This window comes from Dipodomys spectabilis, unplaced genomic scaffold, assembly GCF_019054845.1.
Source record: "Dipodomys spectabilis isolate Male_0828 unplaced genomic scaffold, ASM1905484v1 ptg000067l, whole genome shotgun sequence".
NCBI classification, from domain to species: Eukaryota; Metazoa; Chordata; class Mammalia; order Rodentia; family Heteromyidae; genus Dipodomys; species Dipodomys spectabilis.
The window spans coordinates 1,390,679-1,412,388 of NW_024870744.1; the positions used below are offsets into that span (position 1 = coordinate 1,390,679).

The 21,710-nt window shown below is 44.9% G+C and overlaps 1 protein-coding gene across 3 annotated transcripts in view; it reads left to right on the forward strand.

The window, feature by feature from the left end:
* Ralgps1 (Ral GEF with PH domain and SH3 binding motif 1) overlaps window positions 1–21,710 on the forward strand; it is a 242,208-nt gene that overhangs the window by 64,975 nt on the left and 155,523 nt on the right. For all 3 annotated transcript variants that reach the window (XM_042680986.1, XM_042680987.1, XM_042680988.1), the window contains exons 5-6: window positions 11,403–11,486; window positions 18,655–18,744. In XM_042680986.1, the coding sequence (XP_042536920.1) occupies window positions 11,403–11,486; window positions 18,655–18,744 (174 nt within the window). The remainder of the gene's footprint in view (window positions 1–11,402; window positions 11,487–18,654; window positions 18,745–21,710) is intronic.

Genomic DNA, 21,710 nt, shown 5'->3' on the forward strand with positions numbered 1-21,710 from the left:
CAGCACACAAGTTGCTGGGACAGGCTCTGCTGCTGATGTCCAGTGTTTCTCTTCGTTGTGGAGTAGAGCCTGCGGCTTGAGATAGTCATCACTAAGCTTCTCAGAAGTTCTTTTTCCCCCTCTCTAACAATATCAAAGGACTATTACATGTTGATAGTTTTCAATATCTATTCAGAGGGTCATAACTGCTTTTTTTTTGTCTTTCAGTTAGCCATATTCTTTGATGATTAACATCGTCTGGTTCTTATAGACAGACCTGCTAGGCTGGGGCTTCTTGTTCCTCATTGTGCTGCTCTGGAATAAATAAATTAGCATGAGTTTTGTATTCTTTACAAGTCTCAGAGAACACACTGTGAAGTCATGTGGCCCTAGAATCCCATTTCTCACTCAGTTCTAGCACTCATCAACATAGAAATGTCTGTTAGTCCACACTCTTCAGTACGAAGAGTAAGTCAGAACTTGCATCTTCCACAGAAGCACATGCTTTTAGAAGCTGCATTTTTATATTTCCTACAATTCTCAGGATGTTCTTGCAGCATGTGAAGGTCGACTAAGACTGGCTTCTGCTATGAAGCATGATTACCAGGTTTACATCACAATGGGAACAGCGAGCAGCAAATCAGATATGGCAAAAACCTAAAGCAATGAGTTAAGAGACAGGCTAACATTTCTTCCTAAAACTCAAAGAAGAAACAAAAGGAGGTAGATATGAACATGAACATTATGAATTGTTTCTAGATGTCATATGGGTACCTGGAGTTCTGAAAAAGAGGGATGGGCAGATGTGAGGAAATGTTTGTAGTATATTAAGGTCAAAATCAGATCATGAGACTACTGATACAGGGTGAGCTCAACTGAGAGAACAGGTCTGTGTGCACATGCGTGTGCATGAGTGTGTGTCCCAGTCCTAGAAATGGAGGTGACCTGTGGCTGAGGGTCCAGGCTCTAGGGGCCAACAGATTTGTTTTAATCCTGACTTTTACAGTAACTACAAATAAGGATTTGAGCAAATTATTTAACATCAACTGAGTTTCTGTTCATCTGTAAAATGAGACAATAATAGTAGCTGTCTCATAGTATGGTAAGTTCAGAGATTGGTGGACAAATGTGTCTAAAATGACTGTCATGTGTCTGGTATTAGTCCATACCAGGTACATGTTATTGTTTTTATTTTCATTAGACTGAAATATAAGCTTCAGTTGTTTTTTTTTAGGTGTTAGGCTAAGGAGTGATTTAAATTTTCTTTAGTGGGCTTTCTGTATTTTTCAGGTTTTCTCTAACAAACATGTACAAGGTGTCTAATTAAGAAGACACCATGTAGGCCAGGTATGGTAGTTCCTTCTTAGAATTGTAGTTATTCAGGAGGCAGAGATCAGGAGGATCACTGTTCAAGGCAAGCCTGAGCAGAAAGTTTGTGAGACACCATCTCAACCAACAATCGAACATGGTAGCTCATTTTTGTCATGCCAGCTATGCAGGAAGCATAAATAGGAGGGCCCATGGTTCAGGTTGTCCTGGGCATAAATGTAATACCTTCTTTAAAAGGCAGAAAAGATTGTGAGTATGGCTCAAGTAGTAAAGCAACTGCTTGCAAGTACAAAGCTCTGAGTTTAAACCCCAGTACCACCAAAGAGAAAAGAAAAGACAGTATATTTGTATATTTGTGTGTCTGTCTGTGCATCCATGTATGTCCTGGGTCTTGAACTCAGGACCTGGGCACTATCCCTGAGGGTTTTTTGTTGTTGTTGTTGTTTTATGCTGAAGGCTAGTGCTCTTCCAATTCAGCTACAGCTCCACTTCCAGCTTTTTGGTGGTTAATTTGAGGGTAGAGTCTAACAGAGGCTTTCCTGCCCAGGCTGGCTTCAAACTAGGAGCCTCAGATCTCAGCCTCCTAGCCTCCTCAGTAGCTAGGATTACAGGTGCGAACCATTGGCACCAGCTAGTATAATTCTGTTGTTTTTTTTTAAAGAGAAACTCTGAGTGATGGATTTGGGCAGAAAAAAAGTTCTTTGAAGAAGGAAGAGACAGGGAGTTGAGTATAGTCTCAATGGAAGGGCAGAAAATGGACATGTGGCCCCGTGGGTCTTGCATCCGGCTTTTTAATCTTGTTGAGCTGAGCTGCTGGCAGCTGCTCTCCATTCTGTTAATTGGGGCCCTTTCTCTGTCACAGGGATGGAGACTGTTCGCTGGGATGCACTTGGCCGCTGCCTGGCTCCAACAGCTGGTTCTAATTGTGCGGAGCCGCACAGGACTAGGGTTGGGAAGGGAAATGTTTTGGGAAATCCGCGTCATCTTCATGACCCTAAATCCAGTACATGTTTTCCAAGTGGACGGTAGTTTGAGGATTTAACGAAACAGTAGTGGCTGTAAATGAGTTGTTATTCTATAGGAACTAACAAGACTGAAAGCCAAGAAAGATGAATTACTTCTGTTCTTTCAGTCATCTCTCCCACCCACACTTTTGCCTGGCTAGGCCCCTCTAGTTCTCCGGCTCACCCTGTGTAGTTTTTCAGGTGAGGAGTCCTGAGTTCTTTGCTCAGGAAGCCTGTGTTCATCTCTCCCTGGGCCCTGCCTCTTTCCTTTCTCCATACTCATCCTCCAGCATGTGTTTATTTCAAAGTACTAAGGAATTGCTCTCACGTGAGGACATGGAATGGCTCCATGGTTACAATTTCAATTCCAGGGCAGCATGAGTGTGCTGCTTGGGTTGGTCCAACTCTGCTGCTCCTGTTACCAGGGCAGTCAGGCACTCTGGACACTGTGCGGCTGTGGGGAGCTGTTTCTGTTTCTTCCTCCATCACTTTTGCATCCCACTCAGAAAACAAAACAAAACAAAATTCAGTGCTTACCTGGCCTCACACCCATCCTTTTCCACCACTCTCCTCTCACTTTTCCCCAGGCCCTTCCTGTTCACTGTTCTCAGCTATGCCACAGTCTTCCTGCTTCTGGGATGTCACACATGTACTTCCTGCTACCTGGATCCTCTTCCACCAGACAACTGTGGAGTATGCCCTGCACTTCCTTCTGGGGATCTCCCCACCAGGCTAGTTTACCCAACAGGGCCCTTGAGGCATCTTCAAATATACCCTTCCCGATTTTTCAAATAATTCATTGTCATCTGACTTAATAGGATCCTCTCTTCTTTTCCCTCTGTGTAGAACCTGCGCTGTAAGAGTGAGAGTCTGTGTGTTGTGTTCACGGCCAAGCCTCCTAGCACCTACTTTACCTTTGCAAAATAAGCAATGGTAGGCATGCTTTACAAGCTGCCCCTACTACTGCCCCTTCCTTTTCTCCTCTTCCTTCTTGCTTATCCCCCCTTATGTTTTCCTCCTTGTCCTGTCCTTTCTCAAATGATCACCATTCATCAGTATCACCATCATCATTGTTCAAGAAAAAGCTGAAGACACCTCCACCCACTGCCTTACAACATCACTTCATTGCTACCTGCCCTCTTGGCATCTCTTTCGTGAAGGTCTGGGTAGGTCTTTTGTCCACTTTTAAAAAATTAGTCTACTTGCTGTTTTTAATTTTTCAGTTGTAGCCATTCTTTATATATTACAGATGTTATTTTAAGTGTTTCCTAATTCTTTTTAGTCTATTTTATTTTCTTACAGTAGAGGGAATTTTTAAGTTTTTGTTTCTGAAGAATCTTTGTTTTCTCCTAAGCCTAATTTTTCTGATGTCTTGGTCTGTGTATTTCTTTCACAGTGCTGGTTTAACTCAAATACCTGATGGCTTCTGGTGGTTCATGGCTTCCCTTCTGAACTTTCTTAGTAATTGCCAGGGCAGAACACAGTAGTAGGCTTGTCCTATAGAAGGACAGGCAGGGGGTCCAGGTACTTGCAAAGTGAAAACCTACATGTCAGCAAGAGGAGCTTTACTGTGGGGCACAAGAGGCAGCCTATAGTCCCCCATTCTGTTTGCACACAGGGATAGATGCCTGAGGTGGCAAGTGGGTGCACTACCAAGACCTTGATTCTGCCATTTGAGCTCCCCCAGGCAGCTGGCTCTACCACCTGGACAGTCTCCACACGACAGAGCCTAGCTTGAGCCTTTCTGTTTCTACCAGAAGTGTATTGAAGCCCCTTATGTGAAGGTAGTCCCCACTTGCTGCCATTCTGCTTGGTTTCCTTTTTTCTTTTCTTTCTTTCTTTCTTTCTCTCTCTCTTTCTTTCTCTCCTTCCTTCCTTCCTTCCTTCCTTCCTTCCTTCCTTCCTTCTTTCTTTCTTCCTCCCTCCCTCCCTCCCTCCCTCTCTCTCTTTCTTTCTTTTTTTCCTGGGCATGGACCTTGAACTCTGGGCCTGGGCACTGTCCCTAAGCTCCATTTTCTCAAGGCTAGTGCTCTACCACTTGAGCTACAGCACCACTTTTGGCTTTTTTCAGTGATTAATTGGAGATAGTAGTCTCACAGACTTTCCTGCCTGGTCTGGCTTTGAACTATGATCCTCAGATCTCAGCTTCCTGAGTAGATAGAGTTATAGGCGTGAGCCACCGGTGCCTGGTGGGTTTCCTTTTCTTCTGGGCTTTGTCAGCGGCATCTTGAGAGCAGCATCAGGCAAATGTATGTCATGTTTAATATCACATTGTCTGTTTTGAACATACAGCAATGATTGTAGGTCATTTGGGGTTTGTCACAGTGACATAATGACAGGTGGCAGGCAGAAAGAAGCAGTTTCTTCCTTTTGAAATATGTTTCTGGTGACAGATTAATGACATTGTTCTCTCATATTTGACTAGTAGTCTCATTGAAGGTGATAGCACAACAAGATATTTAATTGTATAGACTATCAAACACACACAAAAAACCACTCATGTTCTGTTAATAACCAGCAGTATCTGCTAGAACTCGGGATTTTACCTGGGGAAGAACAGGACCCTGGATGTGCCTCCCATGGGGAGGTGCTTGTTGCAAGGGACTGGGTGAGTAGAGTGTTCTTCCCAACTAGTGTATCTGCAGACTGGCACATTTTGCCTAAAAAGACCAAAAAGTCCCTTTCTTTTCCATGTCCTATTTTGGCAGCCTCAGATTGCTCTGAGTTTTAGTATTTTGGTTTTTTTCTTCTTCTAGTTTTAGTTTTTCTGGCATTAACAGAGTATAGGCTTGAAAACCAGACGAGAGTTTGGGTCCCACCAGGTTCTAGCTCCTGTGTGATCTTGGACCAATGGCAGCCTCTCCCACTATATGGAGATTACCCTACTACCTGGATCCCCATGCTGCCTGTGCATTCAGTAGGTGACCATGGGTGCACTGGCTTGGAGCCTGTAGGCTATTTGGCCCTCAGTAAACTGTGCCTATGTATCTAGAAGCTATGTATCTATCTGCTCTATGATTGCTGCTAGAGCTGGATTCTGCTCTCCTTTTTGTCTTTTATGCTGTACTTGTGCAGCCAGAGGCACTGTGCTCTCTTCTGGCATGAGTAGCCCAATTCCTGGGCCAAACTTGCTTCAGGCAGGGGGCTCTCAGAAGCCCTGTTCTATCACTTCCACTATCTTTTCCATCCTTTTACCCAGCTTTCTCCTAGGCTGATGCCTGCTGGAACCTCAGTGAAGGTATGCAGCTCTGTTCTGGCTTGATTGAGAATAGGATCCTGCTCTTTGCAAACTCCTCTATTAATTACTTATTTCTTCATTAAGAAACTGGAGGTTAAAGTGATCATGAAGGTTCTGTGAAGATGCAATGAGATGGTGTGTATGGAGCATTTTAGCATGGCTCCTTGCGTTAGTAGATGCTCAGTAAGTCTTACAGATGTCTCCTTCTGGCTGGCCCAGGCCTTCATCCCAGGCATCAGAGTCTTGGTGCCCAGGGACTGTTCTCCTGGAATTTCCCTCATCCCCTCATACTCCAATTTGAACTTCAGACTTTCCTGGCCTGGGTTTTTGGCCCCTGTTCCCACCTGCTCTGTGCTTCTCTCCCTGAGAATTGTTTTATTTATTTATTTATATTTTTATTTTATTTTTGTCAGTCTTAGGGCTTGAACTCTGGGCCTGGGCACTGTCCCTTAGCTCTTCAGCTCAGGGTGAATGCTCTACCACTTAAGCCACAGTGCCACTTCAGATTTTCTAGTGGTTTATTGGAGATAAGCGTCTCACTGACTTTCCTGCCCAGACTGGCTTTGAACTGTGATCCTCAGCCTCCTGAGTAACTAGGATTACAGGTGTGAGCCACCAGTACCCTGCTTGTTTTATTAATTTAACTAGCCTTTCAGTGTGCCATCCACTGGGCTAAGTAAATACTTTGCAAATGCTAATAACATGTCTTTCAAGGATTCATCCTAATGCTGACTTCCTGTGGATGACAAGGCCTAGAGTCCCTGAGGGACACATCAGCTCCTCTACCACATACCTGTCTCCTGAGCCAATTCCTAATCCCTGTCACCAGAGGACAGCCCTACAATGCCTTCCTCCATATCATTCAGACCCTACTGCACAATGGACACTTATTTTTTTTTTCTTCTGTCGGTCATCTCTGAGCTCTTCAGCTCAAGGCGAGCAATCTACCACTTAAGCCACAGTGCCACTTTTGGTTTTCTGGTGGTTAATTGGAGATAAGAGTCTACAGACTTTCCTGCCCAGGCTGGCTTTGAATGGCAATCCTTAGATCTCAGCCTCCTGAGTAGCTAGGATTACAGGCGTGAGCCACTGGCACCCAGCTGGACAATTTTGACTAAGACTATCATGTCCCTCCTCCTCCTCTTCCTCCTCCTCTTTGTTTTTTGTTTTGTTTTGTTGGTGTGTGTGTGTGTGTGTGTGTGTGTGTGTGTGTGTGTGTGTTGGTACTGGGGCTTGAATGCAAGGCCTCACCCTCTTGCTTTTTTGCTCAAGGCTGGTACTTTACCACTTGAACCACTCCTCCATTCATGTTTTATGCTAATTAATTGGAGATAAGAGTCTCTTGGATTTGCCTAGACTGACTTTGAACCTCAGTCCTCAGATCTCAAGCTCCTGAGTAGTTTTTATTACAAGCCTCAGTCACCAGCACCCAGCCCATTAGCTCTTCTGAAGATTGTTCATAGGTTTAAGTAAATCTGGAAATTCCTCCTTTGTGTTTTTGTTTTTCTCCTGCCAGAGGGTGGGGGGGGGGGGGATGAGGAAGGAAAAGGTGGCTGTGGAGAACAGTGGTGGTGTGACATTGGCTGGTGCCAGCCTGGTAATGGTCCTGGAGTTTTGATTCAGTGTCTCTTTGTTGAGGTGATGTGTTTTCCATGTGGACATGTTCAGCGAACGTGATTTGGAGAAGACTGTGATCTGAATTAAGTGCACATGTGGGAGGGTCACATGTTGGCGCCAGCTTCGTATGGCCTGGCAGTGTGAATGCTGCAGGGGTCTTCAGGGAGGACATGTTACCACTCCCAGGTGTCCTCTTCCAAGGATTACCTCACTAGTCTCAGACACAGTCAGGGTCAGGCCTGTCTCAGGCCACGTCAAGGTGTCTGACTTCCAGACCCCTCAGTTCAAAGCTGGTTGCTGGTAGTGTGAGCCTTCTGGCTGTGGGGCCCAGAGACACTTTGCAGGGTGAGCTGAGACCAGTGTTGACTCTTATTGTCATCTAGGAATGCACGCAGGTGGGGGCATTAAGACAGAGTTGGTTTTTTTGCCAGTTAGGGATTTTTCTGTAGACAGTGTCTTGTAATAAACATTTGCTTTTGACTGTCAGAATGAATTTCTAAATGAATCCCATGTTGTTATGAGTTTTTATTTAAGGCAGCTGCCCAGACACTCTTTTGGTATGGTCCTGCTGATTTTGAGGTACTGTGTAGACATCCTCTTGGTCTGAGCCTGCTGATTTTGAGGTACCCCTGGAATGCCAAGGGAGGTGTTGCCAGCAGGTAGCCAGGTCTGGGCTGGAGCTCAGGACAGGAATGTGGCCAGCACAGGGACATTCTACTAAAGCCATGGTCTACCTGTGCTCTCCAAGTGAAACATACAAGGATGGAGGAGGCAAGTCTAGACAGATCTAGGTGGACCTGGGAGCCAGATGTGGAAAAGAGCAACTGGAAATAGGACTGAGGATGAAAAGCTTGAGGTAGGAGATAACCAGGAGAATGCAGAGTCCAAAGGCCATGATGCCAAATGGCCTGTGCAGGACAGTTGTGTCCCAGTCTTCAGAAGTTGGCCTCACTGGAAGAAAGAGAAGCTACAGGAGAGCAGGAGGCAGAAAAAGGTGAGAGAGGGAAGAAGAAAGAGCAGGAGCTGCTGTTATTAATGTTGTTAATGGGAGAGGTTTATGTACCCTGAAATATAACAGGAATAAGGAACTGGAAGGAAGGCGGGGCAAGGGCTCTTCGACGGCAGATTGGTGGGATGGAGCCAAGAGAGAATGGCTTCTAAGGAAGGAAGCAGAGGGTTTCTTGAAAATCCCAAGCTTAGTGGCAGGAAGCTTTCTGCTCACGGCTTCTGTTTTCCCTGGTGAATCTGGGGAATGTCCTGTGAGGGAGGGGGAGTTCCCAGGATACTCTGGAAGAACCCTGTGCAGACTTTGGGGCTCTTATTCTCACTACCTTAGCCCAGGACCTAGAGGGGGCAGCCTGGGTGAGCTGTGGGTTTAGTGCCTTGGGTGGGGGGAGAGTGGCTCACCTGGGATGTAGAGGCACCAAGCCTTTGTCTCTCCTCCAGAGCCAGCCTTGTTTCCTATGGTCAATTTTAACTTAATTATGATCAAATCAGTTCCATAGCACGGGCCTATTTTAGGCATTAGTGACTGGAGAAGTTTTGTTCTATTACTTCACATTTTCCAAGCCCACTTCACACAGATGGAATCTCTTGTAATCCTGTAAGGCCAAACACAGAAGGAGAATCTCGCCAAAGAGGTTGGCTGAGAGTTGGTTTAGAGCAGATAGAATGGTCTGATTTCTTCTGACATGGTGATAAATCTTTCTGGACTGAGTTTAGGAGGCTCCAGTGCTGAGAAGCACTGAGCCTTCACTCACTCCACAGATGCTGGCTGGGCATCAGCATCAGCCAGGGCCCATGTCTGCCTGCTGCCGTCCAACAGCTTCTTTGGCCTGCAGTCCCTGCTGCCGTCCTGGGGCCACTTTTGGCAACCTAGCTGATGCCTAGAACACCCTTGATAGTGACGGGATTCAGAGCAAGGCATTTCAGCTCCCAAGTTTTTTGTGCCACCTATTTTACCAAAGCATCTTTCTGAAATAGTGTTTCACGCTACCAGAGGTACAATTTTAAACATTACCTGTCTCCTAGTGCACAGGCTCCTTATGGAACTGTCAAAATCCTCAGGGTCTTAGAAATGTTCAAATCAAGCAAATTTAGGACCTGCTTTGGCTCTTACCTGGCAAAACAAGTGGGTTTTGTTCATATTTCAAGGCAGGAGCAAGTGTAGAGGGAAAAGGAAGGTGGCTTTTGGCATTTGAGCGAGGGCTGCACACTGCTTTCCATCCTTTGCAGAAGTGTGCCTCCAGTGTGACCAAGAGCCTGTGTGTGTCAGTCTTTCATGAATTATTCTCAAATGAGAATGTGCAGGTTCTGAAGTTTAACATTGCCCGCCACTGGGATGTGGACAGCTAGGATCTGCTGTTTGACTGTGGCACCACGTCACTCCCTTTCTGCCTTCCCAAGTTGGTGTACAAATAAGACCGCAGACTCTGAGTTAAATGTACATGTACATATAAGTTTGGGTTTTATTAAAATATTCCAAAATTGGGAAACAACTGCACCCCAGGTCTTGAATGTCAGTTAACAAACAGAATTTTGTTTGTGATTATAACCCATCTTTTTCAGCATTGACTTTGGGATTCCCAGGGAGAGAGATCTAAAACACACACACACACACACACACACACTCACTCACTCAAACTCACACACCCCTTCCAAACGGGCAATAAAATGTATTTGCAAAATGATTCAAGTGTTTAGTGGAAGTTGGAGTAGTAAATGCAATTGGGGCAAGACATTCACAAACATACATTCTGAGAATGAGGTGAATCATAGTAAACAGAAGTAAGTCCTTTAAGAGATTCAGATTTTGTTTTGAGAAGAAAGTCACAGTATTTGTTCTCCTTGGTTAAAAGAGATGTAGTGAGAATTACATGAGATAACACAAGTGAAGTGCCTTGTCCAGGTGGAACAGTGGCATTAGTTGATATCACTGTCTTTAGACTTGGTGTCTATATTAGGAGGGTAAGAAGGAGCTGGCAGGGTCCAGGTTGGTTGTGTTCTTTTGAGGGGGTGACTGTGAGGACATGATGTCATTTAGAAGTGCCAAGTAGCCAGGAATAAATGTGTCTCAGTTCCTCAGTGGTGTTCCATGTTCAGTTAGATCATTTGTGTGAGAGAGACATAGAGACATGCTCTCACTCTGTAGCTTTGGCTGGCCTGGAGCTCAGATCTTCTTCCCTTGGTGTCATGATGATTGTTGGGATTTTAGGCCTGCATCACCATCCTTCTAACCAAAGTTGCTGATGACTTCAGCTAGCTTTCCAATATGCATGTCTTTGGATCTTAAACTATACTCAGTGAGCCCAGTGCTTCAGACATAACTGCCTAGACATCAGGTTTGGTCTTTGTCCATTTCCTCTGTCCTCTCTGACTTCCCTGATCTGTGTTTGCTATAGCTGATGGGCAATGGATTCTCACTAAGACACCCTAATTATATAGAAGCCTCATATGAGTTAATAGAAGGTTTTGGAACTTTAGCAGCTACCAACTACCTTTCCTTTGCTGTCAAGGCTCATGCTGGGAAAGCTGGGCCTTTGGATAACAGTTTTACCTTGTTCCTTTTATATTACCTCAAGTAACCTATGAGATTGCTCCTGGTAGGAACCAGGCTCATGTTAGGTAAAACTTAGGTGCTGTGTTTCATTAAATTATAGTGCTAATCCTGCTGGGAAAGTAGAGACGAGGTTCCTGAATGGAACACCCAAGGAAAAACTGTCCTTTGGTTATATGAGAGATGGGAGGAGCCAACTTCCAGAAGTGACCCCAGGGAACCCCAAAAGCTTCTTGGTTGCCATTGTTTCGGTCTGGTCCTTAGCATGACTCTAGAAATGGAGTTATGTGTCTGGCATTCATCAGATTTTAAAATTTAATTTCAAGTTAGCCTAGAATCCGACAGTCAAATATACAGCAAGATGAATCCTACTCATTCAGACATTTATGCCTTTTTCAAACAGATTGCACTGTTAAGAAATGTCTCAGAGATGCTGGCAGAGTGGCAGTTGTGGGGTTAAGAATATTTTGGCATCAAAATGCAGGAAATGTGGCCATAGTTGTGGGGAAGGGTATGTTGTATCTCCTCTCCTCTGGTTATATTGGTATGTACTGCTACCTCTAGATCCAGCCCTCCTCTCCCACCTGGTGCACCTCCATGTCCGCCTTCCAAGTAGATAGCCTGGTGTATTTTGTATGCTGGTTAGAATCTCTGTTGAAACGGACTCTGTGCTTCCTAGGAACTAGCCAGCTGTGGATGGAGTAAGAAGGAGAAACATAGTCTTGCCCCCAACGTCGTGGCCTTTACCCGGAGGTTTAACCAGGTAAGCTACATCCTTTGCATGTACCTGTCCCAATGGCTCTGTTGTCCCTGTAAAGCTGCAGACTCGTCTAAACATGGCTGAGTCCAATCCCATGTATCAGGTACCTGGCTAGGTACCTGGCTCCAGGTTCAAACCCTTCTTCCTAAACCATCTACCTTCATTCATTTTTGTGCGATTACAATACATTTCACAAGGTGGATGGAACTGAACACTATTTAATTTCATATAAACCAAGGTTTTGGCACTTTAAAGTGCTCAGGGATGTCCTGCAGTGGGGACCTAGCCTCTGCCCACTCCTCCTGCCTCATTTCCCATCCTTCCCTTTCCCTCTTCTGGCCCCGCTGCCCTTGCTTCCATCTCTAGTTGAGTGCATCTATCTTTCTCTGTCCTGTCATGTCCCCTGTGCGCTATTCTCCCAGCTGAGGACTCTGCAGGCCCCCCTCTCCCCCGTTTAATCTCATTCTGATCTTAGACTGAGTGTTACCTCCTCAGGGAGCTGTTGCTGGGCCCTGAGTCTGGATGCTGTTTCCCTCTCAAATACTCACCTTGCAGTTCATTGCACCTTATACTTCTGTGTGATTCCTTACTCACTGGCCCTCATTTTTTTTTTTTATCACTCTGTGGTCTCTGCCTTCCTTGCTGGTCTGTGAGTGCCATGAAAGTAATGCCATGCCCATCTTTTTCATCACAACATCCACACCTTGCCAAGTTGAGGCATTTGTATAAGAGATGGTCAATAAATTCATGTAGAACAAATGAGTCCTATGTTTAGGCAACACTGTTTGAACTTCTTGAAGAATTCTTTTTTTTTTTTTTTTTGTCGGTCATGGGGCTTGAACTCTGGGCTTGGGCGCTGTCCCTGCGCTCTTCAGCTCAAGGCGAGCATTCTACTGCTTGAGCCACAGCACCACTTCTGGTTTTCTAGTAGTTTATTGGCCATAAGAGTCTCACGGACTTTCCTGCCCGGGCTGGCTTTGAACCGTGATCCTCAGATCTCAACCTCCTGAGTAGCTAGGATTACAGGCGTGAGCCACCAGCACCTGGCTTGAAGAATTCTTTAATACTTCTCAACTCCAGATTCACTGGCCCTACACTACTTCAGACTGATTTAGTCTAGCTAGAACCTTGGCTCCAGGTGTGACAAGCTGTATCTCATTTATTGGAGTGGTGATCACTGATATGGACCAAATGAGGGGGAGAGCTTCTAGAACATAATTTTTTGTAGCAAACACCCTGCAAAACCCTTTTTGCATAAGCCAACATTCCAAATTTTTCTTCCTCATTCTTGTTTTTTTTTTTTTTTTTTAATGAGGACAGTGGCCTTGAGGTTACATAATGTGAGTGACTAGCCCTCTGGGTTCTGGGGCTCATGTTCCCTTGAGGTCTTAGCTCCAGCTGGGCCTGCCTTCACAGAAATGCCTAGTCTTGTGCATCATTGTTGCTCAATCCCTCCAGCCCTTTCTAGCCTCAGTGTCCACCCAAGGGCAGTAGGAGCCTCAGAGAGGCACCAGATTATAGTCTAAAGATCAAGGCTGGACTAGCAGAAGTATTCATTGGGGAAATGTTATAGGAGCCAAGAAAGGTCTAGATGTATCTGAATGAAGAGCTGCACACAGTTTGTTTTGGGAACCTTTTTCTTCATTTCTCCTTCTGAAAATCCTTTCCACTAAGCATAGTCTAAAAACAAAACAAATCAAAACAAAAAAAAAAAACAGAACAATACAAAAAGCCCAGATGTGCACAAATTATCAAGAGATTCATAGTTTCCGTAACAAAAATATTTGACTGGGAGTCAACTCAATTCCCACCTCTGACTAACCATGGAGCTCCCTGAGGAAAGGCCATCAGGGACTCTGAAGTAATCTGTTTCACACTCTGATGCCAGCTCAGCTTGGCAAAGGCAGTGTAGCTTCTTCTGTGAACAGTTATATTTGTCCTACTCAAACCAAGTGGTGAAATGAGCCAGAAGTAAAGTTACATTTTCTCAAATCCAGTGCTCCGGGAAATGATCTTTCTGCCGGAGCTACTCAGAGAGCCAGCAGCTCTTGGACATAGCTGTAGCAGCTCTGGCTTACAAACTGGCTACATGCCAGACCTGGTTCACCACTGTGGCTGCTTTCTTTGAGATGAGCTCATTGGTGGACCTGACCCATGTGAGGACAGTATGCCTCATTAGGCTCCAGATAAGAGAAAGCACCATTTTCCTCATCTGTGACTGAGAGTAATGACAGTGTTTACTTGACACCATTACTATAGTTACATGAAATATATATCAAGAGCTTTTAGATTAGTATCTGCCATATAGTAGGTACCCAAATGTTTTAGAGGGAACTAAAGGAAAGTAGGAAGATCAACTGATTTGAAGGAGATTGCCAGGGACTTGAAGCTCCTTGTGGCCAAAGCAGAAGCCTAGGAGTGTGTGCCCTGTTCTGCTTGCCTGCTTCTCCATGGAGTCTGAATCCTTTGTGATTTATTCATTGAGTGGCCAGATGGAAAAGCTTGACTAGGTTCACCAAAAGTGTTCCAGGCCTGTCAACCTCACGGAGTTCAACATACCATATAGAAGTTTTCAGTCATTCTGGGGTCACTGTCATTAGTCAGGTGCTGGTGGCTCACACATGTAATCTTAGCTACTTGGGAGGCTGAGAATGGAAGGATCATGGTTTGACACCAGTTTGGATAGAAAAGTTTGCAAGACCCTTCCTAACCCATAGCTGGGCCCAGAGGCCCACTCTATCACTGAAGAGGCAAGCACTCTACCACTGAGCTACCTTCCCAGCCCCATAGGTATGCTCTTGAACTAGTTCTACATAACATTGAATGGAAAGTCCTGGATAGTGCAATAAGACAAGAAAAAATAAAAGATACTCAGAACAGAGAGAAAGAACTCAAGATGTCTTAACTCATAGGTTTTGTGATTGTCTATATAAAAGTTCCCAAGAAATCTTTTTTTCAAAACCCTCCTGGAATTAACTAAAGTATAACTAAAGTAAAACACAGGGTCATTATACTGAAGTCAGTTGTTTTCCTGTATACCAGAAATGAAGAAATAGAATTTGAAATGAAAAACAATAGTAACAACCCAAAACAAAAACACTGTTTTTGATAGGACTAAAACAAAACTAGGGTAATTTATCTTACAAAATATGTGCAAGTTTATATGTGGAAAACTACGAAACACTGTTGAAAGTAATCAGAATACATCTGAACAAATGGAGAGATATGCCATCTTTATGGATCAAAACATTCATTATTGTTAAGATGCCTGTTCTGCCTTTTTTTACCAAGATGGAGCTGAAAGCAAAGAAGGAAGCTCCCACCCTTCCCAAAGCTGAAGCTGAGATGGCAGACACACACTGCCAAGAAAGCAATGCTAAGAGGCGTCCATAGCCACAAAATGAAGATACTAATGTCACTGACCTTGCAGCAACCTAAGACTTTGCAGATCTGGGGGCAGCTCTATACCCTTGGAAGAGTGTCCTCAGGAGAAGCAAGCTTAACCCCTATGCCATCATCAGCTTCTCCCTAGCCACTGAGTTAGCCATAAAGAAGACAGAATACAGCAACCCAACCCACTTATGTTCTTTGTGAATGTCAAGGCCAACAAGCATCAGATCAAACAGGCTGTGAAGAAGCTCTTGATCAGGCCTGCCTATGATATTGAGATGACACATGTCCCAATAGAAAGATGGGTAAAGCACCTGAGCAGGCAATTCTTCAGCAGTACAAATGGCTTATAATTATTTGGAACAGAAAATGTGCACTGAAAAAAATGCAAAAAAAAGTTAACTGGATGGTCATGAAAAAAAAATGCAAACCAGTTACAGTGTGATACCATTTTGTCTACTGGGTTAGTAAAGACGAAAAGAATTTTACCAACTGGTTTTGGCTGGTATAGGAAAACATGGATCTGTTTAAACTTGTTGATGGATCAAAGTCAAACCTTTTGGAAGCCAAGTTTCATATATATATATATGAAAAGATTTACACTTTTATTCGTTTCACCTTACAAGAATTTATTCTCAGACTTTAATAAAAAGTATACAAGAGGGGAAGGGAAATAACAAAATGCTGAAATAAGGATACAGGATGACCCATTGTAACAACGAGATGTACAAGACACTATGTTGAAAAATAACTTTACAACTTTGTGGGGGAGTAGGGTAGGAGTTGGGGAGGCGTGGAGGGAAGGGATGGTAGGGAAAAAACAAAGGAGGGGGTAACAATGCTCTACAGGAAATGGATTCATTACCTTGCTCATGTAACTTTAACCCCTCTGTACAGTATCTTTACAATAAGAAACATATATTTTAAATTATTCAAGGTGCAAAGGTGTTTGCTACAGTATTATTTACCACAATAAAATAATTAGAAATGGCCTGCCCAACAGTAGGAGCTTACTTCAGTCACTGGTGATGCATCTCTGTGATGATGTACTTGGACCTGTAAAAAACGGCAGACAAATAGTGACTTACAAAAGTTCTTATGACATATGACTAATGTTCACCAGTTTTGTTGAGAAAGACAACGTATGTAGTATATATGGAAAAAAGAGTGGGAGGACATATATTACCCTGTCATCATGTTCATCTGTACGTGAGACTAGTAAGTTTGCAAGTGGTTCTTTGTCCTTATCTCTATTTGCCTTATTTTCTGTATCAAGTGTCTGTGAAATTTTGTACTTAAAGAAGAGAGTAAAATCTTAAGGGGCTGGGAAGGTGGCTCAGTGGTAGAGCGCTTGCCTTGCATGCATGAGGCCCTGGGTTCGATTCCTCAGCACCACATAAGCAGGAAAAAAAAAAGCTGGAAGTGGCGCTGTGGCTCAAGTGGTAGAGCACTAGCCTTGAGCTGAAGAGCTGAGCGACAGCGCCCAGGCCCAGAGTTCAGGCCCCACGACCGGACCCCCTCCCCCACTAAAAAAAAATCTTAAGACTGCTGCTCTACCCATTTCATCTTTCTCATCTGGCCCTTCTCATCTCCTTCACTGTGGCCTTCCTCAGGCCCCTATTCTCTCTCACCATTGCCTTAGTGTTCTAGCTAGTGGCCCTGCCCATCAGAATGATCTCACGTGTTGCTCTTCAGAAGACTCTGAATTCCCCACATTAGATAGCACCATAGTTCTGTCATCTTTCCTTGCTCCAGGACCCTTGGTCTGGTCATCCTATCCTATTCCAGTTTCATTTGCCCTCCCTTTTGCACCCCACAGAGCTCCTTCAGGCCTGTCAGGCACCGCTAGTCCTAGTCATGGTATCTACAGTCATACCTCAGACCTGTTTTGCTGTATAAGATCTTGCCATGTTCCAGAGCCTTATTACTCCCCAGAGTAATAAGGGTTCCAGAGTCATTACTCCCCATTCTATGGTTCACCTGCTTTGAACTTCTTCAATGGCCATTATCACAGTTGCTTTCCAGTTCAGAGATTTCTGGCGAGTTTTGCTTCCTCCCTTGGTCACTTTGGTGCCAGGTAAGGTGTGGACTTCAGTGGGGGTATCACATAACTCTGTTGAATCAAATTGTTTCATCAGAGCTGCTACTACACACTGTGTTGCTGCAGATCCAAAGTCAACTCTGTCATTTTCCAAAATTTTGCCAGAAAAAAAGTGAGGTTTTGGCAGGCAAGAATCTGTTAAATTATCATATACATATAAAGCAGCACACTTGAGATTATGTGGCATGAGAATTGTACATATTAAAATATATGATCACTGAATTTACTGTTTGGTACTTAGAAGAACTTTCTTCCATAGCAGGCTAGTAAACATTTGAGACTGAATTTAATTTTGGCAATTCCTTGGAAAAAATGATTCTATGGAAACCCAGGCGTGTCCTGGGGGTAACCACCAGTAATTGCACCGAAGAAAACATTTTCTAATCCTCCTGCTTAATATAAAATGCAAACTGTTGATTCCTGGTTTCCCTTTCCTATTTCCTCTTTGAGAAGGGACAGTTTTCCACTCAGGAGACCCTCCTTTATTGCAACAGCAAGCTTGCAATGTGAACTCCGGGCCAGCCTCTGCTTTTTCTAGTTGTGGGGGGGGGGGTAGAGGGGGTGCTGCTGCCTTGCCTTCCTCTTCATGCACACCCCCCACCCTGCTATGCTGTGCCAGTGCACCCTCTCTCCTTTTACTGTGGCGGTGGCACTCTTTGGCATGTGTTTCACACAATACTGTTGTGATGGGAATGAGGCATAACAAGGAAAGCTAGCTGTTTCCCAGCAGCTCTTGGCTGCCCCTTCCCTATGTTTTCTTGAGGTGCTGTGAGTCAGCCTGTTCCCACCAATAGCCCCAGCAGCTCAGCACTATGGCTGTATGTGAGAGGTCAGGCAAGAATGAGGATCTTCACTGAAGCTACTAGCACAGTCTTTGGCATGTGCTAGCTACAGAAGAACAAACACCCATAGCTTGGGTTGTTTCATGGAACTTCGAAAGACACTTCTGTGTTGTATATAATTGCTAAACCTCTCTTAGAAAATTAAATTTGTTGCATTTGTGTAATATTGGCAAAACCTCCTTATCTTGAACCTGGCAGGCCATATGGACTCATGGGTGTTACTGTCAGTGTATATTCCTTTGTCTGACCATTTCCATCCCTCTATCTACTCTCCCATTATCCATGGCCTCATCTGGAGTCCAGGAGTCCAGGCCAAATCATCTCCCAATTCCCTGCAGCCCCTGCAGAAACTTTTTTTTCTTTCAAAATTTGTATTTATTTCTTGCTGGGGCTTGAACTTGGGGCCTAGGCACTGTCCTGAGCTTTTTTTGCTCAATCCTAGAGCTTTACCACTTGACCCACAGCATCACTTCCAGCTTTTTCTGAGTGGTTTATTGAGGATAAGAGCCACATACTTTCCTGCCCTGGCTGACTTCGAATAATGATCTTCATATCTCAGCCTCTTGAGTAGCCAGGATTACAGGCATGAGCCACTGGAACCTGGCCCTGCAGAGACTTTCATGTCTTGGGGACCCAGTCCTCCCCTTGGTGATTGCAGAGGGTCACTGGGAACAGGGTCCCCAGGGATCTGGGTTCAGATGCCATAAGGAACTCAACCTCATGTGACCTTAGGCCATGCTCTTAGACCTTCCTGGCTTCCCAGAAATCCCACAGCAGCAGTGGGCAAGGGTGATGGCAGTTAACAATTTGTCTCTGTGTGTATGTTTGTGTATTGCAGGTCAGTTTTTGGGTTGTACGAGAAATTCTAACAGCACAGACTTTAAAAATAAGGGCAGAAATCCTGAGCCATTTTGTGAAAATAGCCAAGGTAAGCTGTTATATTATTTTTAATGTATTTTTGTCTCAAAATGTATTTCCTCAGTACTTTGGATAGTGTTTTACTCTGAGCCTGCTGGACAAGGTCCAACAGTGTTGGGGGCGGTAGGGGAGGTACCACCTGACCTTCCCAGGCAGAGCCTGTTGTAAGACCCACCTGGCTTCCTATAACCCTGTACCCTGTTTGTGCTTTGGCAGCATCCCCCACTATCCCTTAATTTCATCAGACAACCATTCTCCTTACCAGGGTTTTCAGTACTTCCACACTGTCCTGGACTCTCTTCATCCTCCTTTAGACCCTGGCAGTGCCGAGGGTGTACTTAGTACCTGTGTCTGTGATCTCTTCACAGCATACATAATTGTGTTTCTAGTCATCAGATTCCAACCACCCCACCCTGAAATAAGACCAGAGCCAGGTGGCCCTGCCCCTTATACCCACCTACTACCCCCTGGCCTCATAGTTTCTGCTCTTGTGGCTTGTTGGATCCCTTTCTCCTCTTTCCTCATGTAATCTGCTAGCTCATGGCTTTTCCAGACCATTGTCAAATCAGGTAGCTCCTTCTTGTGCCTTTCTCCCACCACCTGTTTGCCAGGCTCCAGAAGTATTTTTCTGCCTTGGTTCAGTGCTTTCTTTGTGTGTACAGGTGTTGTCTTCCCACCTGCATCTCCAGAAAGCTGTCCTGAACTGAGCTCTTCTGTCCCAGACAGTGTAGCAGCTCCTATACTAGTGGGACCACACCCAGTACTCACATGGTATCATTCCATTTGCAGAGTAAGAAGGGGACTTAAGGAGATGACATGTCATACTCAGGCCCCAAGCTAGTCAGTGACAGAACAGCAATCAAAGCCATGTCTCACTGCCTTCAAGGGAGCAGCTCTGCTGCCCCTCACAGGAAGATTAAGCTTGTTGAGCTGTAAGAGATGTTAGGGACAGTGGTCACTGTTAGGTTTTTAAAAAGAGGTAGCCGAGTAAGAACAGCAGCATGCACGTGGTATTCAGGTAAGGGGTAGGTTTATTCATCGTTCCGGCTGACACTAGGCCATCTTGGTCCTCCTTGAGGTGGGGAAAGGCCTGGGAAAGAGCGAGAAAAGAGAGAAAGCTAGAAAAGAGAGCTCTGGGAAAGGTGGGAAAGAGAGAGCTAGGAAAGGGAAGGGAGCTGAGAAAGAGCTAGAAATGAGCAGAGAGAGAAGAGAAGGGAGCTGGGAAAGAGAAGAGAAGGAAAGAGCTGAGAAAGAGCTAGAAAAGAGCAGAGAGAGGGCGTCTGGGCCTGGGCTAGGCCTTATCTAGGGTATAGTCGGAGAAAGGTGTGGCCACATCAAATTCAGACGTGACCTCAGCAGATGCAGATGTGACCTCTTCCAGGTGTCCCAGTTGCCTAGGTAACGCAGGTACTGGGTGGAGACTTTGCTGCGAGGATGGTGGAATCTGCTAGCTATCCAGGAGCGGACCTTACAGTCACAGTGATGTCCCATGGAGTCTCCTCACGTGCCTGGAACTGGTGCTTGGCTCAATGCTACTTGTCCCTTCCCCTCAGTTCTATGCTGAGCCAGAATGGGGAGTGGGATGTGGTTCTAGCTCTCCTGGGACTTGCAGTTTGGAACTGAGTTATAGTCCTCACTCAAGGGTACAGAATCCTTCCTCCTTAACCACTGCCCTTTCCTGTACTTCAGATTGTCATGCTGGCCCTGAACCCTGGGGGTATCCCTGGGCAACCCTCCTTCCTGGGCCTTGATTTTTTCATCTGGAAAATGGAAGTGGTGAAAAATTCCCAGAGACTTCTCAGCTTTAGAAAGAAATTTGGTCATAGGCATAGCAATTGAGATGCTAGAATGAAATTAAGTTCACTTAGAGAATCTATTATTACACACAGGAAGCAGTTTGAGCTTGTAACAAGATGTACTAAATAAAACATTAACTTGTGTGGTTAAAGTGACTTTTCCAGTAAGAACAGAGCTACAAGGGACAGGCTTAAGGGGCTTTTCCTCAATTTTTCATTATACCTGATGTGTGCTGAGCACTGTCCTGGGTACTGACAACATGGTGGTACAGGGAACACAAGGCAGACAGTGAAGTAAAAATAAGTACAGTCCGAGTGCAAAGGGATGTACAGACAGAACCTATGTGGGAGCACAGACATTAGTCCCCACACATCTTAGATTTGCAAACATGGTGAGGAAAGGCATTTTAGAGGAAATGGCATCAGAGCATCCCAAGATAAGGGAGGAGAAAAGGAGTCTTCCATACAGAGAGGACCAAGCCTCACCTTGCACTGAATATGCATCCCAGGTCCAGGCACTGCCTTAGCTGGTGACAGGCACTATTTCATGCAGGGCAGGTTCCATGACTACCTTCCTAGTTTTAACTACAAGGACACCAATACTCAAAGAATTGGGTAACTTGCTGTAGGAAATGTAAGTCGAGGGAGCTGGGATTGGTAGCAGGTCTTTGGGTTCCACAAAGCCAGCTCACTAAGCTTGGGTTCACTGCCTCCTAAGAATGAGACACCGACATGGTTCCTGTTAGCAAGTTTCCCCAGTATAAAACCAAGAACACAGCAATTGCATTTTTCTGCACTGACTCTGCTATGGCTCATTCTGTGGCCCTCCACAGTAAGGGACTTGTCTGCGACTGAATTGACTCCAAATGTTCTCACTTCACTGGTTCAAAGGGATCGGGAAGCGGGGAGCAGGAGCCTTGCCTTTCCAGCTGAGAGAGATTATGGAGATTGATAACATCTTTCCTTGGGCTCTTTCTTGTTGGGTGTTAAGGTAATCACAATGGAACCCACTGATGCTTGCCGGCAGGGCCAGAGTCAGTTTACAGAAGCCTGTTGGGACCAGTTCAGATTCCTCTAAAAAAGGACTATAAAGGGATTATCAGATCTCATCTCAAGCCATGTTTCTGTCCGGCAACCAGATGATCAGCCTAGGAAAATTTCCAAGTCTTTTAGATGCAAG